Source organism: Oryctolagus cuniculus, chromosome 12 (assembly GCF_964237555.1).
Source record: "Oryctolagus cuniculus chromosome 12, mOryCun1.1, whole genome shotgun sequence".
Classification (NCBI taxonomy): domain Eukaryota; kingdom Metazoa; phylum Chordata; class Mammalia; order Lagomorpha; family Leporidae; genus Oryctolagus; species Oryctolagus cuniculus.
Window position 1 is genome coordinate 90,967,776 of NC_091443.1, and position 13,837 is coordinate 90,981,612.

At 62.6% G+C, this 13,837-nt stretch overlaps 1 protein-coding gene across 2 annotated transcripts in view; it reads right to left on the reverse strand.

Moving 5' to 3' along the window:
• Window positions 1-464: 464 nt before the first annotated feature.
• CALML4 (calmodulin like 4) overlaps window positions 465-13,837 on the reverse strand; it is a 389,480-nt gene continuing 376,107 nt past the window's right edge. The window contains exons 1-5 of one of the 2 annotated variants that reach the window (XM_008268840.4): window positions 8,639-8,770; window positions 8,503-8,533; window positions 4,501-4,641; window positions 3,026-3,214; window positions 465-690 (exon numbers count right to left, since the gene is read on the reverse strand). In XM_008268840.4, the coding sequence (XP_008267062.1) occupies window positions 593-690; window positions 3,026-3,214; window positions 4,501-4,641; window positions 8,503-8,533; window positions 8,639-8,641 (462 nt within the window). In that variant the 5' untranslated portion in view covers window positions 8,642-8,770 and the 3' untranslated portion in view covers window positions 465-592. Of the gene's footprint in view, window positions 691-3,025; window positions 3,215-4,500; window positions 4,642-8,502; window positions 8,534-8,638; window positions 8,771-13,837 lie in introns of those variants that run through there. The other variant, XM_070054408.1, reaches the window with a different exon arrangement.

Consider the following 13,837-nt stretch of genomic DNA (forward strand, 5'->3'; position numbering starts at 1 on the left):
TAGGAGGCTCCGCCCACCGCGTGCAGGTGCCACAGCCTCCACCCCGCGGCCGCCGGGATGGGAGTGGGAGTTTAAGTTGCCCTTGGTGCTAGATGCGTGGCCCTAAGCGGTGTGTGTGTCCACCCTTGGCTCGGTGCCGCTTCGCAGCCAGCACTAGCTTGGTCTTGAAAACGTGGAAGGTGATGCCAGCGCCCACACGCAGACCGGGGCTTGGGGTAGAGTGCCCGTCTCAGGAAAACGCCCTCACGCTAACCGGGGGTCCCGATGTGCCCTGCAGCCTCATCTCAATACACCCCAGGAGCTGAGTCGGGATCCAGCTCTTGGGGGCATCCCGAGGCACAGAGGTGAAGAGCTTTGTCCCGAGTCACACAGCTGGGCCTGGGGCCCAGGCTCCTCTCCAAACCACAGGCTGTTTGCACAGCCGAGGCTGGACCTCGGGTGTTAATAAACACATTCGCAATCGGTCCTGAGGCTGAAGTCCTTTATTAGGGTCGCCGGCCGCCCCCTGGCACACTTGGGCACCGCCCTGCCCGGCTGCGCTGGCCGCCTCCGCTGGGGTCTGCGGGCCCCTGCGCTCCCCGCGGCCCCGCGCTCAGTAGTCCTGCATCGGAAGGGTGATCTTGCGGATGAACTCATCGTACTTCACCTGGCCGTTGGGTTCGATATCCGCTTCCTTGAAGAGCTCGTCCACTGCAACAAACCCCGGGGGTGGCTCAGGGGCGCTGCTGGGCACATGGTCGTCGGCAGCTCGCGCTTGGTGGCTGCGGGCTCCCGGGAGGGCTGCCCGGGGGTGGCCGACCGCCTGCTTCCGTGGACAGGAAGTAAGCCAGTGGACCAGAAGGGAGCCCCCACCTCGGGGGGTGGGCACTGATTGCATTTTGAGCCAGCTGGGCTTTCCACAGGGGGCGGGAGTCAGACCCTGAGGCCATCCTGTGCTTCCTTGTAAAGAAAACATCTGACCCCTTTGCCTGTGTCTCTAAAAACTATAAAAATGTATTTCTTTGAAAGGCACACCGAGAGAGGCCAAAACAAAATCTCCCATCTGCTGGTCCCTCCCCCTCCCCAAATGCCTGAAATAGCTGGGCCAGACCCCAGCCTGGAGCCTGGAACTCAATCCAGGTCTCTCCCACGTGGATGGCCAGGACCCAAGTCCCTGGGGGAAGGGAGCCGCGAGTCAGCAGGGACCTGGAATCAGGAGCAGCCCGGGAGCTGGAACCCCGCAGGTGCCCCAGGCAGGCCTCACGGCTGTGCCAGATACACACCTGGATGTGCCCCAGCCCCTCACCTGCCCTCCTTCCTCAGCTCTTTCCTATCAGCCTTGGCTGCCTCTCCCCCGCCAAGAGAGAGCTTGGTGACACAGGGCCCCTGCTATTCACCTCTTTAAAAAAGTGTTTTGGACGTGAGAATTTTATGAGAGAAAAAAAAAAATCCAACTCTGTCTAAAGCTTTGCCTGTTTCCTCTGGTTCTGGGTTCCTGGAACAAGATGCCCGCTTGTCCCTGGCGTTGGCGACAAGAGCCGGCTCAGCTCCTCGCCCGCCTGCACAAAGCGACGCCACCACCCTGGGTCGGCCCCGGCCCCGGCCCCAGGCGCCCTGCCCGCAGCCCTGGGAGCCCCGCGGAGCGCATCGCCTGGACAACCTGAGCGCCCCAAGCCGCCTGCCAGCTGCCTGAGCGCGCGGTGTTTTTAGAAACTGAGCCTGGACTTCTCTGCCTTCACGGGGAAGCGGCTACCCGTCCCCAGCTGGCTGCAGCCGTCCCAGGGGACAGGGCCCAGGCTCGGCCTCCGCGGAGCAGGGACAGCGCTGCGTGGCCACGGCTGGACCTGATGGTGCCTCCTGGGTACGGTGGCCTTCCCCTTGTCCCCCCGGGGTGCGGAAGCCTGCCTGCCCCGGCCACCTCCAGCCGCTCCAGCCACCTTCCTTCCCGGCTCCCTGCTTTCCTGGAACGCGCCCCCTGCCCCCGCCCCCTACCCCCCCACCCCCATTTCTGTGAATCTTCCTCCACTGCTTCAACAGACGGAAGGTTTGGAGAGGTTCCCACAGAGGGCATTCAGCCACCCCCACCTGCTGCCCGAAGGGCCTGGTTCCCACCCCCACCCCCAGGGAAAGGGCGGATGGTGATGGCTGCCCGCCCCAGCAGGCCGCTGCCACTGCCCGCTCCTGCGCTGTTTGCAAACGCGGCGCCCCCTGGGCAGCTGGCTTGGCAGAGGTGAGCGCGTGCAAGGTGCTCGCTCCCAGGGAGGAAACGCGTGCCCCAGGTGCCCCGGAAAGAGGGCCAGCCAGGATTCAGCCCCGATGCAAACCACAGCCCCAAACCCTGCTTGCTGGTGACTCAGCCCAAAGCAAAAGGGCGCTTGTGACCGAAGCCGCTTTCCTGCGCCCCCTTGTGGCCACAGAGGCGAGCGCGGCAGCCCACCTAGAAACCCGGCCCCTGGGAGTTGATGGACGTCCACAGTGCCCGGCAGGCTGGTGGCCCAGCAGAGTGCACAGGCCTTTCCCCAAAGGCCCAGGGCTTGGAGACAGGAAGAGAGCTGGGCCGCTGGCGGGTGCCAGGCCCAGGTCCCTGGGGGCTCCCCCCACCCCGTTGTCCCTGCAGAGCCCCTGTGGCTCCTGGCCTGCAGGGGAGCCAAGTAGGGACGCCTCTGGGGGAGAGGCCAGCCCCTGAGCTGAGTCCCCCTCCAGCCCTGTGAGAGCCACTCCCTCCCTCTGTTTCTTCAGCACTGGAAAGGGACACTTGTGCTCCCAGGATGTCCCCTGTCCTAATTGAAGACGCATGGTGACAGCTTAGACTGAAGCAGAGGCCAAAGCAATGCTGCAGCCACTCTACTGCCTGTGGGTCCCAGAGTGGCCTTCTCCGGACAGTCCCGTCACCCAGGGGAACCTGCTGGGGCTCTGTCCCTCTCCAAGGGCGCACCTGGACTGCCACCTGCCACCTGCCGCTACCTGCACTGGGCTACGCAGGCCTCAGCCCCCCACCCCTAACACCCTGACCCTGTGCCAGGAGCCAGGTGTCCTGGGCTCTCACCTTCCCTGTGCGTGAGCTTCTCCCCCAGTGTTGTGAGCTTCGACCGCAGCTCGGACGCCATGATGTAACCTTTCTTCTCCTTGTCGGCCATCAGCAAGGCCAGGAGGATCTCCTTCTTGGGGTCCTCTTGTTTGATTTGCGTGTGCATCATGGTGAGGAAGGTGGAGAACTCCAGCTCGCCATCTCTGCCTGCGGGACCCCAGACCCAGCCGGTGGGCAGGGGGGAAAGGGGCGCCCGTTGGAGGAGCAGCTGGTCCAGGCCAGCTGTTTAAGAAGCACCGAGAGTTCCCAGGGAGGCCGCTCATAGACTGCTTTTCTGTGTTTTGCCCGCTGCTCCCCGCACCTCCCCCCAGCAGTCCACCGTGACCCTGGTTACCGTCACCCTGTTTTCTTACTAAGGAGACAGCAGCCAGGAGCTCCAGCCCAGGACACCTCCCAGCCACGAGCTGGAGGAAGGCAGTTCCACCCCTCCTGAGCACATCTCCCAGGATGCAACAGGGGACCCCACGAGGCTAGCACCTCAGGCCCCACCTGGGCACCTGCCCTTCCCCCTCCCTACCGCCTGCATCCCAGCCTCCACCCTGGCTCCTCCTCTGGGCTCACCAGGGCCTGGCCCAGCCAGGGCCATGACAGCACGCATGGGATCTTGGCCAGCACAGCTCCCTGCTCACAGGGGCACCTGCCAGGAAGCCACCGCTGCCCCCCCACCAGAGTTGCCAGTGGGCGCCATCAGGAATCAGCCCACCGAGCGCCCCCTCGTGGGGCTCCCAGCACTGTGGCAGGTGGCGGGAACCCACGATGAGAGACCCGGCTTCTGCACCCTGGGCCACTCCTCCTGCCTGAGGGTCCCTCGGCCAGCACCGCTCCACTTTTCTTGGAAAAGAAAAAAGGACCCAACGTGTTTGTTTCTGATCATAGAAGTCTTACAGGGCGGCTTTTCAAAATGTTCATGGAAAATGCAGGTGATGCATGGATTTCAACCTCGTTGGCACCAGAATAAGCCTCCTTGAATCCCATTTCCATGAACTTTCTGAAGTCTCCCCCCCGCCGCTGCCCCATAGTTGAAAACACAGGAAACAACAATAAAAAGGAGGACCCACGCCGCCCTCCCCCATCCCGAGAGCCCCGCGGGGCCCTGTTCCAGGTGGCTTTGCTCCCGGCCTGTTTTCTGGCCATTTTACAGCGTTTTTAGGTCAGTCTTTGAAATCAGAAGAACTGCGTTCCAATCCTGATCCCACTATTGGCCCAAGAACACGGGCAGGCTCCTCCCTGGCTCGGAACCGTTGACGCTTGCCAGGGACAAGGCTCAGCCTTGTGTGGACTGCGGGGCTGTTCCGGCTCAGCCCACGGCAGTGGTCCTCGCCGAGGGACTTTGTCCCACACCAGCAGCGTAGGGACCCTGCCCAGTGCCCCCTCCCCGCCCGCCTCGCCACTGTCTGCACCCACCTGCCGGCCCGGGCCGCTCGCTCACTCACCTATCCCGTGCGTCTGCAGGTGCCGCTGCGCCTCCCCGGGCGTCGGGCTGGCCCCCAGGCACCTCATGGCCACCAGCAGGTCAGCGGCTTTCATCTTGCCCCGCTGCTGCTTGTCATACAGCGAGAAGCACTCCTTGTACTCTGCACACAGCCGGGGGGAGAGTCGGTTGCAGCCGCTCCGCGCCCACCCTGCTGCCCCCTCCATCTTGCACCCCGACAGCCCCCTGCCCAGCCCTTGTCTGTCTCTTTCTCTCCTCTTTTTCCCCTTCCTTCTGCCCATTCCCCAGATGCAGCAAATGAAAACACAGAACGGCCAAGTCAAATTGAATTCTGAGAAGCAATGACTACGTCGTTAGTGTGCGTATGTGCCACGCTTGGGATGTGCTGATCCTAAAATAGCAAGTGTGTTGGGGTGGACATTTAGCCTACTAGTCAAGACACCTGCGTGCCCTAGCAGAGGGCCTGGGCTCAATGCCCAGCTCCATCCCGACCCCAGCTTCCTGCTGACGCAGACCCGGGGAGGCAGCGGGCAGCTCAAGTAGTCGGGCTCCTGCCACCATCCATGTGGGAGATCCAGACTGAGTTAGGGGCCATTGCGAGCATTTAGGGGGTGAACCAGAGGATGGGAGAGCTCGCCCTTTCTCTCTCTCTCAAATACACACATACATAAAAAGCTTTGCGAGTGTTTTTTGTCTGACGTTGAAATGCAACTGGGTGTCTGTTTTATCCCCGCCACTCCTTCTTCTTTGCCCCTCACACCCACAAAGGAAATAAAACGCCAGCCTTGGGAGGCCAGGAGCCAGCTCCGTTCCCAGGAGGGCTCTGGATGACTGTGAGGGCCAGAAGTCCCCCCGACCAGGCCGGGCAGAGCGAGGCTCCCATAGGTGGTGACGGTTGCCACCGCCACCGCCATCATCACCATCGTCACAACTAGGGGCTCTTCTGAGTGCCTGGCCCTGCCCAGGCCCCCAGGCTGCTGACCTCCAGTGGTCCCCTGGTACAGGGCCTGGGCCTGGTCTCTGACTCCCGGACCTGCTGCTGTCCCCAGAGCCCTAGCTGCCCGGTCCTCCGTGTGGAAGAAGCGGCTGCCGGAGGAGGGAAGGCTCCTCTGCACCTGCCGTCCCCAGCCCGGCAGCGCCGCCTGGCACAGAACAGCCCGCTGAGAACTGGGAGCATCCCTGGAGCACCCCAACGCAGGTGCTGATCCGGGGGCTGACAGCAGGAGCAAACGAGTCAGCTCCAAACCCTTGTGGCTCCCCAAGGACGCAGCTGGGCCTGCGGGTGGAACCACTGGCTTGAGCCCCACAGCAGTGAACCAGCCCCAGCCCAGAGCCGGCTCTGCCCTCTGCCCTCTCTCGCTCCCACGCCAGCCAGGGGCATCCTCAGAGGCCCGAGTGCCTCACCCCCAGGCCGTCCCTCGCGTGATCTTCATAACCCTGAGGGCCGACATCACCATGGCCAGGGGTCAAGTGGAGGCCCGGCCCACCTCCCAACAGACCGGCCCATCAGATACCTTCTGTCTTCCTACCCTGACAGCTGGGCCTTTTATTGTTTAATGGAGTTATTTATTTATTTGAAGGAGAGAGTGAGCTTCCATCTGCTAGTTTACTCCCCAAATACTGGGGCTGGGCCAGACCCAAGCCAGGAGGCCAGAACTCAACCCAGGTCATGAGTGTGGTTGACAGGGACCCAAATACTTGAACCATCACCTGCTGCCTCCCAGGCGCATTAGAAGGGCTCTAGATCGAAAGCGGAGCCAAAACTGAACCCCAAACACTCTGATATGGGATGTGGGCATCCTAAGGAGTATTTTTTTTTTTTGACAGGCAGAGTGGACAGTGAGAGAGAGAGACAGAGAGAAAGGTCTTCCTTTGCCGTTGGTTCACCCTCCAATGGCCGCCACGGCCGGCACGCTGCGGCCGGCGCACCGCGCTGATCCAATGGCAGGAGCCAGGTACTTATCCTGGTCTCCCATGGGGTGCAGGGCCCAAGCACTTGGGCCATCCTCCACTGCACTCCCTGGCCACAGCAGAGAGCTGGCCTGGAAGAGGGGCACCGGGACAGAATCCGGCGCCCCGACCGGGACTAGAACCCGGTGTGCCGGCGCCACAAGGCGGAGGATTAGCCTAGTGAGCCACGGCGCCTGCCTATTTTTTTTTTTTTTTTTTAAGATTTATTTATTTGAAAGAGTTACAGAGAGAGAGGGAGAGACACAGAGATTTTCTGCTGGTTCACTCCCAGGATGGCCCACAGCTGCGAGGGCCCAAGCAGAAAGCCAGGAGCCAGGAGCTTCTTCCGGGTCTCCCACGTGGGTGCAGGGGCCCAAGCACTTGGGCCATCTTCTGCTGCTTTCCCAGGCGCATTGGCAGGGAAGCTTAGGGCCATGCTGTGGCATAGTAGGTGAAGCCTCTGCCTGCGGCGCCAGCATCCCATTTGAGTGCAGGTTCGAGTCCCGGCTGCTCTTCTTCCCATCCAGCTCTCTGCTGTGACCTGGGAAAGCAGTAGAAGATGGCCCAGTCCTTGGGCCCCTGCACCCGCGTGGGAGACCTGGAAGAAGCTCCTGGCTCCTGATTGGTCCAGCTCCGACCATTGGAGCCATTTGGGGAATGAACCAGCAGATGGAAGACCTCTCTCTCTCTCTCTCTCTCTAACTCTGCCTTCCAAATAAACAAGTAAATCTTTGTTTAAAAAAAAAAAAAAAAAACGCTCGGCTTTAACAACCATCTTGCAAAATATCCTCAAAATGTGGCTCTCCCCAGCTGGTGCCTCCCACTGCCCGGCTGTGCCTGGCCCAGTGTCAGGCGCGAAACTGGCATCATCTCCATCTGGCAGCAGCCTGGTGAGGCGGCGTTGCCAGCCTTGCGCCACAGATGAAGAACCGGAGGCGATTGCCCCCCCCCCCCGGTGTGGTGTCTCCAGGGCTCCTGTGGGGCCCACCCCGGCAAGCTAGCCCTGTGTAGTGCTTCGTGCATGTGTCACACACTGGGGTGCAAAGAGAAATTACCGCTTCCCTTTGGGGAGGTCCCGATGCGCGTGAGCCTCAGACCCAGCGTGGGTGGGGGACGCTGAGGCTGAGAGCTGACCCCGGCCCCCAGTCTACCAGCAGGTGTCACCTTCAGTGCTGGGCCAGAGGGGGCCTCTGCTCTGGGTCCTGGGCTTTCACAGGCCCGGCTCTTGGGGAACAGAGTCCAGGCCTCCATGGGAGGTACTCCCCTCTCCTTCTCCCTTCTAGACCAAGGTCTAGGTAGGTACCCAGAATTCTGGAACCCCAGCCTATGTAACCGGAAGCCACTTCCAGGGCCTGCAGCACCCCACCCTGGCTCCGGGGAGGCAGCATCTTAGCAGAGATGCAGTGAGAGTGGGGGGTGCCCGGGGCGCACTCACGGGCCCACCGCTGGCCACTGTGCAGGAGGAGCAGAGGTGTGCAGCTCCCCTGTGTGACTCTGGCCTCCCTGCCAGGTGCTCAGAGACCTGGCCTGGGCCCCCTAGTTCTTTGTAACCCGACTCTTTGCTCTCAGCCTTGTGGAAACAGAGCTGTGCCCTCCTGCAGGGAACGGAAGCCCAGAGGGAGACAGGGACAAGGGGGCTCAGACCCCAGCTGGGCTTGGTTACGGGGCACAGACTGGGAGATCCAGGCCCAGAGCGGAGGTAGGCCGGGCGCTTTCCCCATCTCAGCCAGTTTCAAAGCCCGTCCTCCCTTTTCCTCTGTGATCAGCCGCAAGGTGAAGGGTCTCCCCTCCACCGCAACCCCTTCCTCCCCCAAATCCACCCACCAGCTTCCGGGTTGGGGAACCCAGCCAGCTCTGCCCTCTGACCTGGGCTTGTATTGCATTCCCGGCTGTGAAGCTGCCCCCACCCCCTCCTCAGCACGGCTGTGCCCCCTATCCATGGGTGGGCCCAGACCCCCACAGACACATGCTTGCCTTCCCACCACCAAAAGGGAGCGGAGCAAACCGCCTAGGGAGACCCATATTCTGCTAATTAAAGAACAAACCCGCATACCATTAATTTGGTCCTGGGAAAGAAACTTGGCCTGTAGCGGAGAGAAGACAGCGGTCAGGGCCGACTCCGCTCGCCCCCGCCCCGCCCCCCCCCCCCAGCCCTGGCCCTCCCCTCCACCCCGCTGCCCCCCATTTACCATCGCGGGACCCCGGCTGCTTCCTGCCTATGATCTCGGTTCCCTTTCTTCCGGCTTCAGGTCTAAAGTCCCAGCCGCCAGCCGGGTGGAGGCCTCCGTAATAAATTCCCGGCTGCCATGGAGACCGGGACCCACGCCACTGGGCTCAGATTCCAGTTCCTGTGCTTGGCGGCGGCAGTGGCGAAGGCTCTGCGGGGCGGGCCCCGGGTGACTCTTGAGGAATTGGGCCTTGGGGTCCTTGCCTCTGAGGCAAGCCCAGGGACAGAGGCGGGTGCTCGCCTGGGATGGAGCTGACCTGGGCTGTGGGGTCTCCCCACTGCCCGCGCGGGTTTTTTTTTTTTTTTTTTTACAGCCCTGTGTTACTGACGGTGCTGGCAGAAGGAATGGGGCTTGGCTCAGAAGCTCCGGCCTCCCCAGCCCGGGGACACCTCTGCAGAAGGAAGCCAGGCTCACTGTGTCAGGCTGGGGTGCTAGGCCTGCTGATTTGCCCGGTGCCCTGGGAGTCAGTCACAACTCCATGCCTCGGTTTCCCCACCAGGCCCCCTTACAGGGCTGCTGGGAGAATCAATTGGCCAGTGCACGGGCGGCTCCCAGCCGGTGCTGTGGTCTCGCGGGTTGGGGTGGGTGCCTGGACTGGGCCTGCAGCCCTACTACGGGCTACCTGGCGGAGTGAGGCCCCTTGGGAGACCTCCCTGGTCAGGAAGGCTCATCCAAGACTTCCTTCTCCTCCCTGCCCCGCGCCTTCCGGCAGAAGCTGCTGACTCCGGATTCTCCAGCGGTTTGGGCTGTGCCCCTCCCCCCAACCAGGGGAAACCGGCAGGGTGGGGCAGCGCCCTTGAGTTTCTGTTCTGGGCTGTGGAGCAGGCGCGCCCCTGCACTGCCAGCAACTACATTGCCAGGGTCACGTGTGGCCACACAGCGGAGTGCCCTGCACAGGGGCACCCCCACCTAGGGGCCAAAGGCGGGCTGGCGGGGGGCTGCCTGTGCCGGAAGGAAGAGGGCGCTCTGGCCCATGTGTACAAAGGCATGGGCCCGGGGGCCGGGTGCATCCTCTCCTTCCCTCCTGTCCTGCCCACCTCCATAGGAACAGTTTTCATGCCCTAGATCCTGTCTCCTCTCTCGTCTTCACAGCTGCTTCCGAGAGAGAGAGAGAGAGAGAGAGAGAGAGAGAGAGAGAGAAAGGGAGAAACTCCCGTGGAAGGGTCACAGTGCTGGCTCCGAAGACCCCCGTCTTGGGGAAGCGGCTCGCGGGGGAAGAAGCATGTGCTTGGGTGCAGGTCAGAGTGCGTGCGGTTTGACCTGTGCACCTCAAAGGCAGCCTGACACCCGCGCGCCTCCTTCCTCCTCTCTGCAGATGTCTCCAAGGAGGGCCTCACAGATGGCCGAGGCCACATGAGGTTCACCGGCGAGCTGGGCCAGGCAGCGCATGTGGCTTCATCTCGGCGAAAAACCCGCGAGTTTTCATTCATTGACCTTATTCCTGAACCCTGGCCACTCTGCTGCGGGAGCTGGCACACCTGGTACCTCTGCGACTTTCTCTGGGTCCAGGCCCTCCTGCCCCAACTCCCTGGACCCCTCCAGGGAGGGGTTCCAAGCAGGAGAAGCTCCTCCATCCTCCAGCCCCACTGGCCAAGTCTCAACAGAGCCCCAGAAAGGTTCCGGTGGCCACAGCGCCACCTCCTGCCTGCCCCAGCCTTGTTGCGCCCCACCTGGGCACCTGTCTCCACCTTGGACCTGAGTGGGCCTGGACCTCAGAGCGAGCTCCGTTCTGTGCACAATCAGGGGCTGGTGGGGTGTCCTGGGGAGCACCAGAGGAGTCCAAGTCCATGGCAGGTTAGGGGTGTGCTCCTGGTTGAGGGGCGGGAGTGGCCCCCAGAGGCCATGTGGGCTTTGCTCCCCCTGGTCCTGTGTGCCCCGGAACAGGGGACGCACAGCCACCTGGCACCTGTGGGGATGACCTCACCTGGAAACAGGCCCCTTCCAGGTACAACTGAGATAAGCAGAGGCCATGGGGGGTAGGAGACACACAGAGATGCACCTGTCGGGGGTCCCATGGGGCAGGGACTGCAGTGCCACCTCCAGGAGCCAGGGGCCACCAGGCACAGCCTTCGGACCACGTGGAGGTGGCGAAGGGTCGGCCCTAGAACCTGTGGAAGGAGCACGGCCCTGCTGCCCCTCGCAGACCCGAGAGGCCACACTGCTGCCGGTTTAAGCCACCATGTGTGGTCCCCTGTCCCAGCCATCTGGCACACAGACACAGGCCTGCACTGGCTGGTGTGGCGAGGTGGGCACGGGGTCACTCACAGACCCCGCCACCTGCAGCCAGGGAGATGTCTGGGTGGAGCCAAGACGCCATGCTCCTCACTGGTTCCCCGGTGGGGCCGGGCAGATGCGGGACTGCGGGGAGCTTGGCGGCTCCCAGACGTGAGTGCATCAGAGTTCCCTGCAGACCCAGAGCCCGGAGCTCTGCCCTCCGGGGCTGTGGCGTCCCCAAGGCTCTGGCTGCCCGCCGGCCAGGGGGAAGTACTTCCAGGGCAACACTTCCCAAAGTGCCCAGAGACCCCAAGGATGAGCCATGTTCTCCAGGCTCCAGCGATTGGCAGGGGCCTCTTCTTTCTAGGCATGCATGGTCATGGTCATCCAAGTTTTCACTGCACTTTTGCTCTTTACTGCCTTTTTTTTTTTTTTTTTTTTTTAAAGATAGAGTTAGTGAAAGAGAGAGAGACAGAGAGAAAGGTCTTCCTTCCTTTGGTTCACCCCCCAAATGGCTGCTACGGCCGACGCGCTGCACCGATCCGAAGCCAGGAGCCAGGTGCTTCCTCCTGGTCTCCCATGCGGGTGCAGGGCCCAAGGACCTGGGCCATCCTCCACTGCCTTCCCGGGCCACAGCAGAGAGCTGGACTGGAAGAGGAGCAACCAAGACAGAATCCGGCGTCCCAACCGGGACTAGAACCCATGGTGCCGGCGCCACAGGCAGAGGATTAGCCTAGTGAGCCATGGCGCCGGCTTTACTGCTTTTTAAATAAACTTATTTATTTATTTATGTGAGAGGTAGAGTTACAGAGAGAGGGAGAGACAGAGAGAAAGAGAGAGAGGATTCTTCCACCCGTGGGTCCACTCCCCAGTTGGTCGCAGCAACTGGAGCTGTGTCTGTTAGGAAACTGGTGCAGTTGTAGCCAGGTGACCGCATGGCCCAGCTACATGAGCCAGGCTCCACCCCCATCCTAATGGGATTCGCTGCTCCGGTTTCCCTGCCCGCCGTCAGCGAAGTTTTAAGGGCTTGTTCCTGCACACGTGCTCTCTCGGCTCTCGGTTCTTCTCTCTTAGCTCCCCTTTCCTGCTCTCTGCTCTCTTCTCTTCTTGCTAGCGCCTCTCCTCTCTGTTTCTCTTGTACATTCTCTTTCTCTCTCTTTTTCCTTCACTGCCCCTTCACTCCGGTCTGTAGGGTGTTCCCCAATAAACCCTTTCCCTTACTCCGGTGTCCGGTGTGCTTTGCGACGGCTAACATTAATATATAACAGTGTTGACCCGAAGCCAGGAGCCAGGAGCTTGCTCCTGGTCTCCCACAGGGGTGCAGGGGCCCAAGGACCTGGGCCATCTTCTACTGCTTTCCCAGGCCACAACAGAGAGCTAGATCGGAAGTGGAGGAGCCAGGACTCCAATCAGCGTCCACATCGGATGCCGGCGCCGCAGGTGGGGGTTTAGCCCACTGTGCCACCGCGCCGGCCCCTTTCACTGCTTCCTAACCCAGGGCGCCCCGGCTGCACAAGCTTCAGGGCCACACAGCCAGGCCACGCGGCTTCCACGGTGTCCTGGAGGCTTCTGTGCAGAACAGGCCAGACTGGGGCCGGGGGGCTGTGTCCTGGGGGCCGGGAAGGAAGCAGAGGTAGAGGCGCTGCCGCCGGCTGGTAGGGGTGGGGGCGTGGACGCATGGTGGGAGCCGGCCCACGGCCCTCCTTCTGTGTGCCCGGCTAACCTCAGCCCGCCCACGTCGCTGCTGCGTTCGTGAGGACGCATAGACCCTTGAAGGTGAAGAGCTGAGGTCGCGAGAGGTAACGGGTTGCACCCAAGGTGGTACAACCTGCGAGAAACCAGCCTCCCGCCTTGCCCCAGAGGGCAGCACAGGCCACGCCCACAGCCCCCTCTGAAAGGGGCTGGGATGGGGCTTCTTGTGCCCCACTCCCTAAAGGCCACTAAGGGGCACTCAGGCAGTGGCACTGGCCAGGCTCACTGGCCACCAGCCCTGGGAAGCTCCTAGGGGGACCCTTGGGCTCCGGCCTGAGCTCCAGAACAGCTAGGTTCTCCCCTACTCCGGGGACCCCACCCCTCCCTGTGCCTCCCCAGCTCATACCCAAAGCCACGAACAACCACCAGCCAGGCCTTATTCCTGTGTGCCAACACCCACCCAACGAGGGCCACCAGCACGCAGGGCCTGCCCCAGCGGCCGGGGACTCCTAAGGGGGCTGTGGAGGGCCGACGCCGAAGGAGAATGAGGCTGAGGGCTCCCTGGGGGCACAGGAGAGGGGGGAGTCCCTCACCCCGCCCGGAGAGCGTGGGCACCCTTGAGCCAGCCAGCGTTGGCTGGAGAATGACCTGGCCCCACCTACTCCCAGGGAGCTCCTAGCTCCTGGGAGCAGGGCCAGGTGGAAGGGGGAGCCTGGGTGCCCTGGACCCCTGCAGGGCGAGGGTCTGGTGCCCAAGGGTTTGGCTGGGGTGGGGGGTGCTGGCCACACACAAGTTCAGGCCGGGCAGGTGGTGGAGCGAGCAGGCTCCGGCTTCCTGGAGTCCGGCTGGGGGGGGGGCTCATGCCACATGGGAGCTGGAGGAGCACCCGCCCCTGCCAGGCTGGGGCACCTTAGGGACAGGAGAGAAGCACGAGGTCGTCCCATGGCTTCCCTAGGGGCGTCAGTGCCCCCAGCCCCCCAGGACCCGGGGCCCATCTGGGACACGAGGCCCAGGGAGGGAAGTGCTTTGCTCACCACACACACACACACACACACACACACACACCTGCCCATGTCCTGTGTAACCGGAGTACAGGGCCAGCGAGGGCCCGAGGGGAGCCAGGTGGCGGCCGGGTGACACCCAAGTCCCCTCCTGTCATCTGCCCCAGCCAGGCCATCCCTGAGGTGGAGGAGCCCAGCTCTGAGAAGCGGCAGCGTGACCAGGGGCCTGGAGCTTGGCCTGGACATGCTTCCC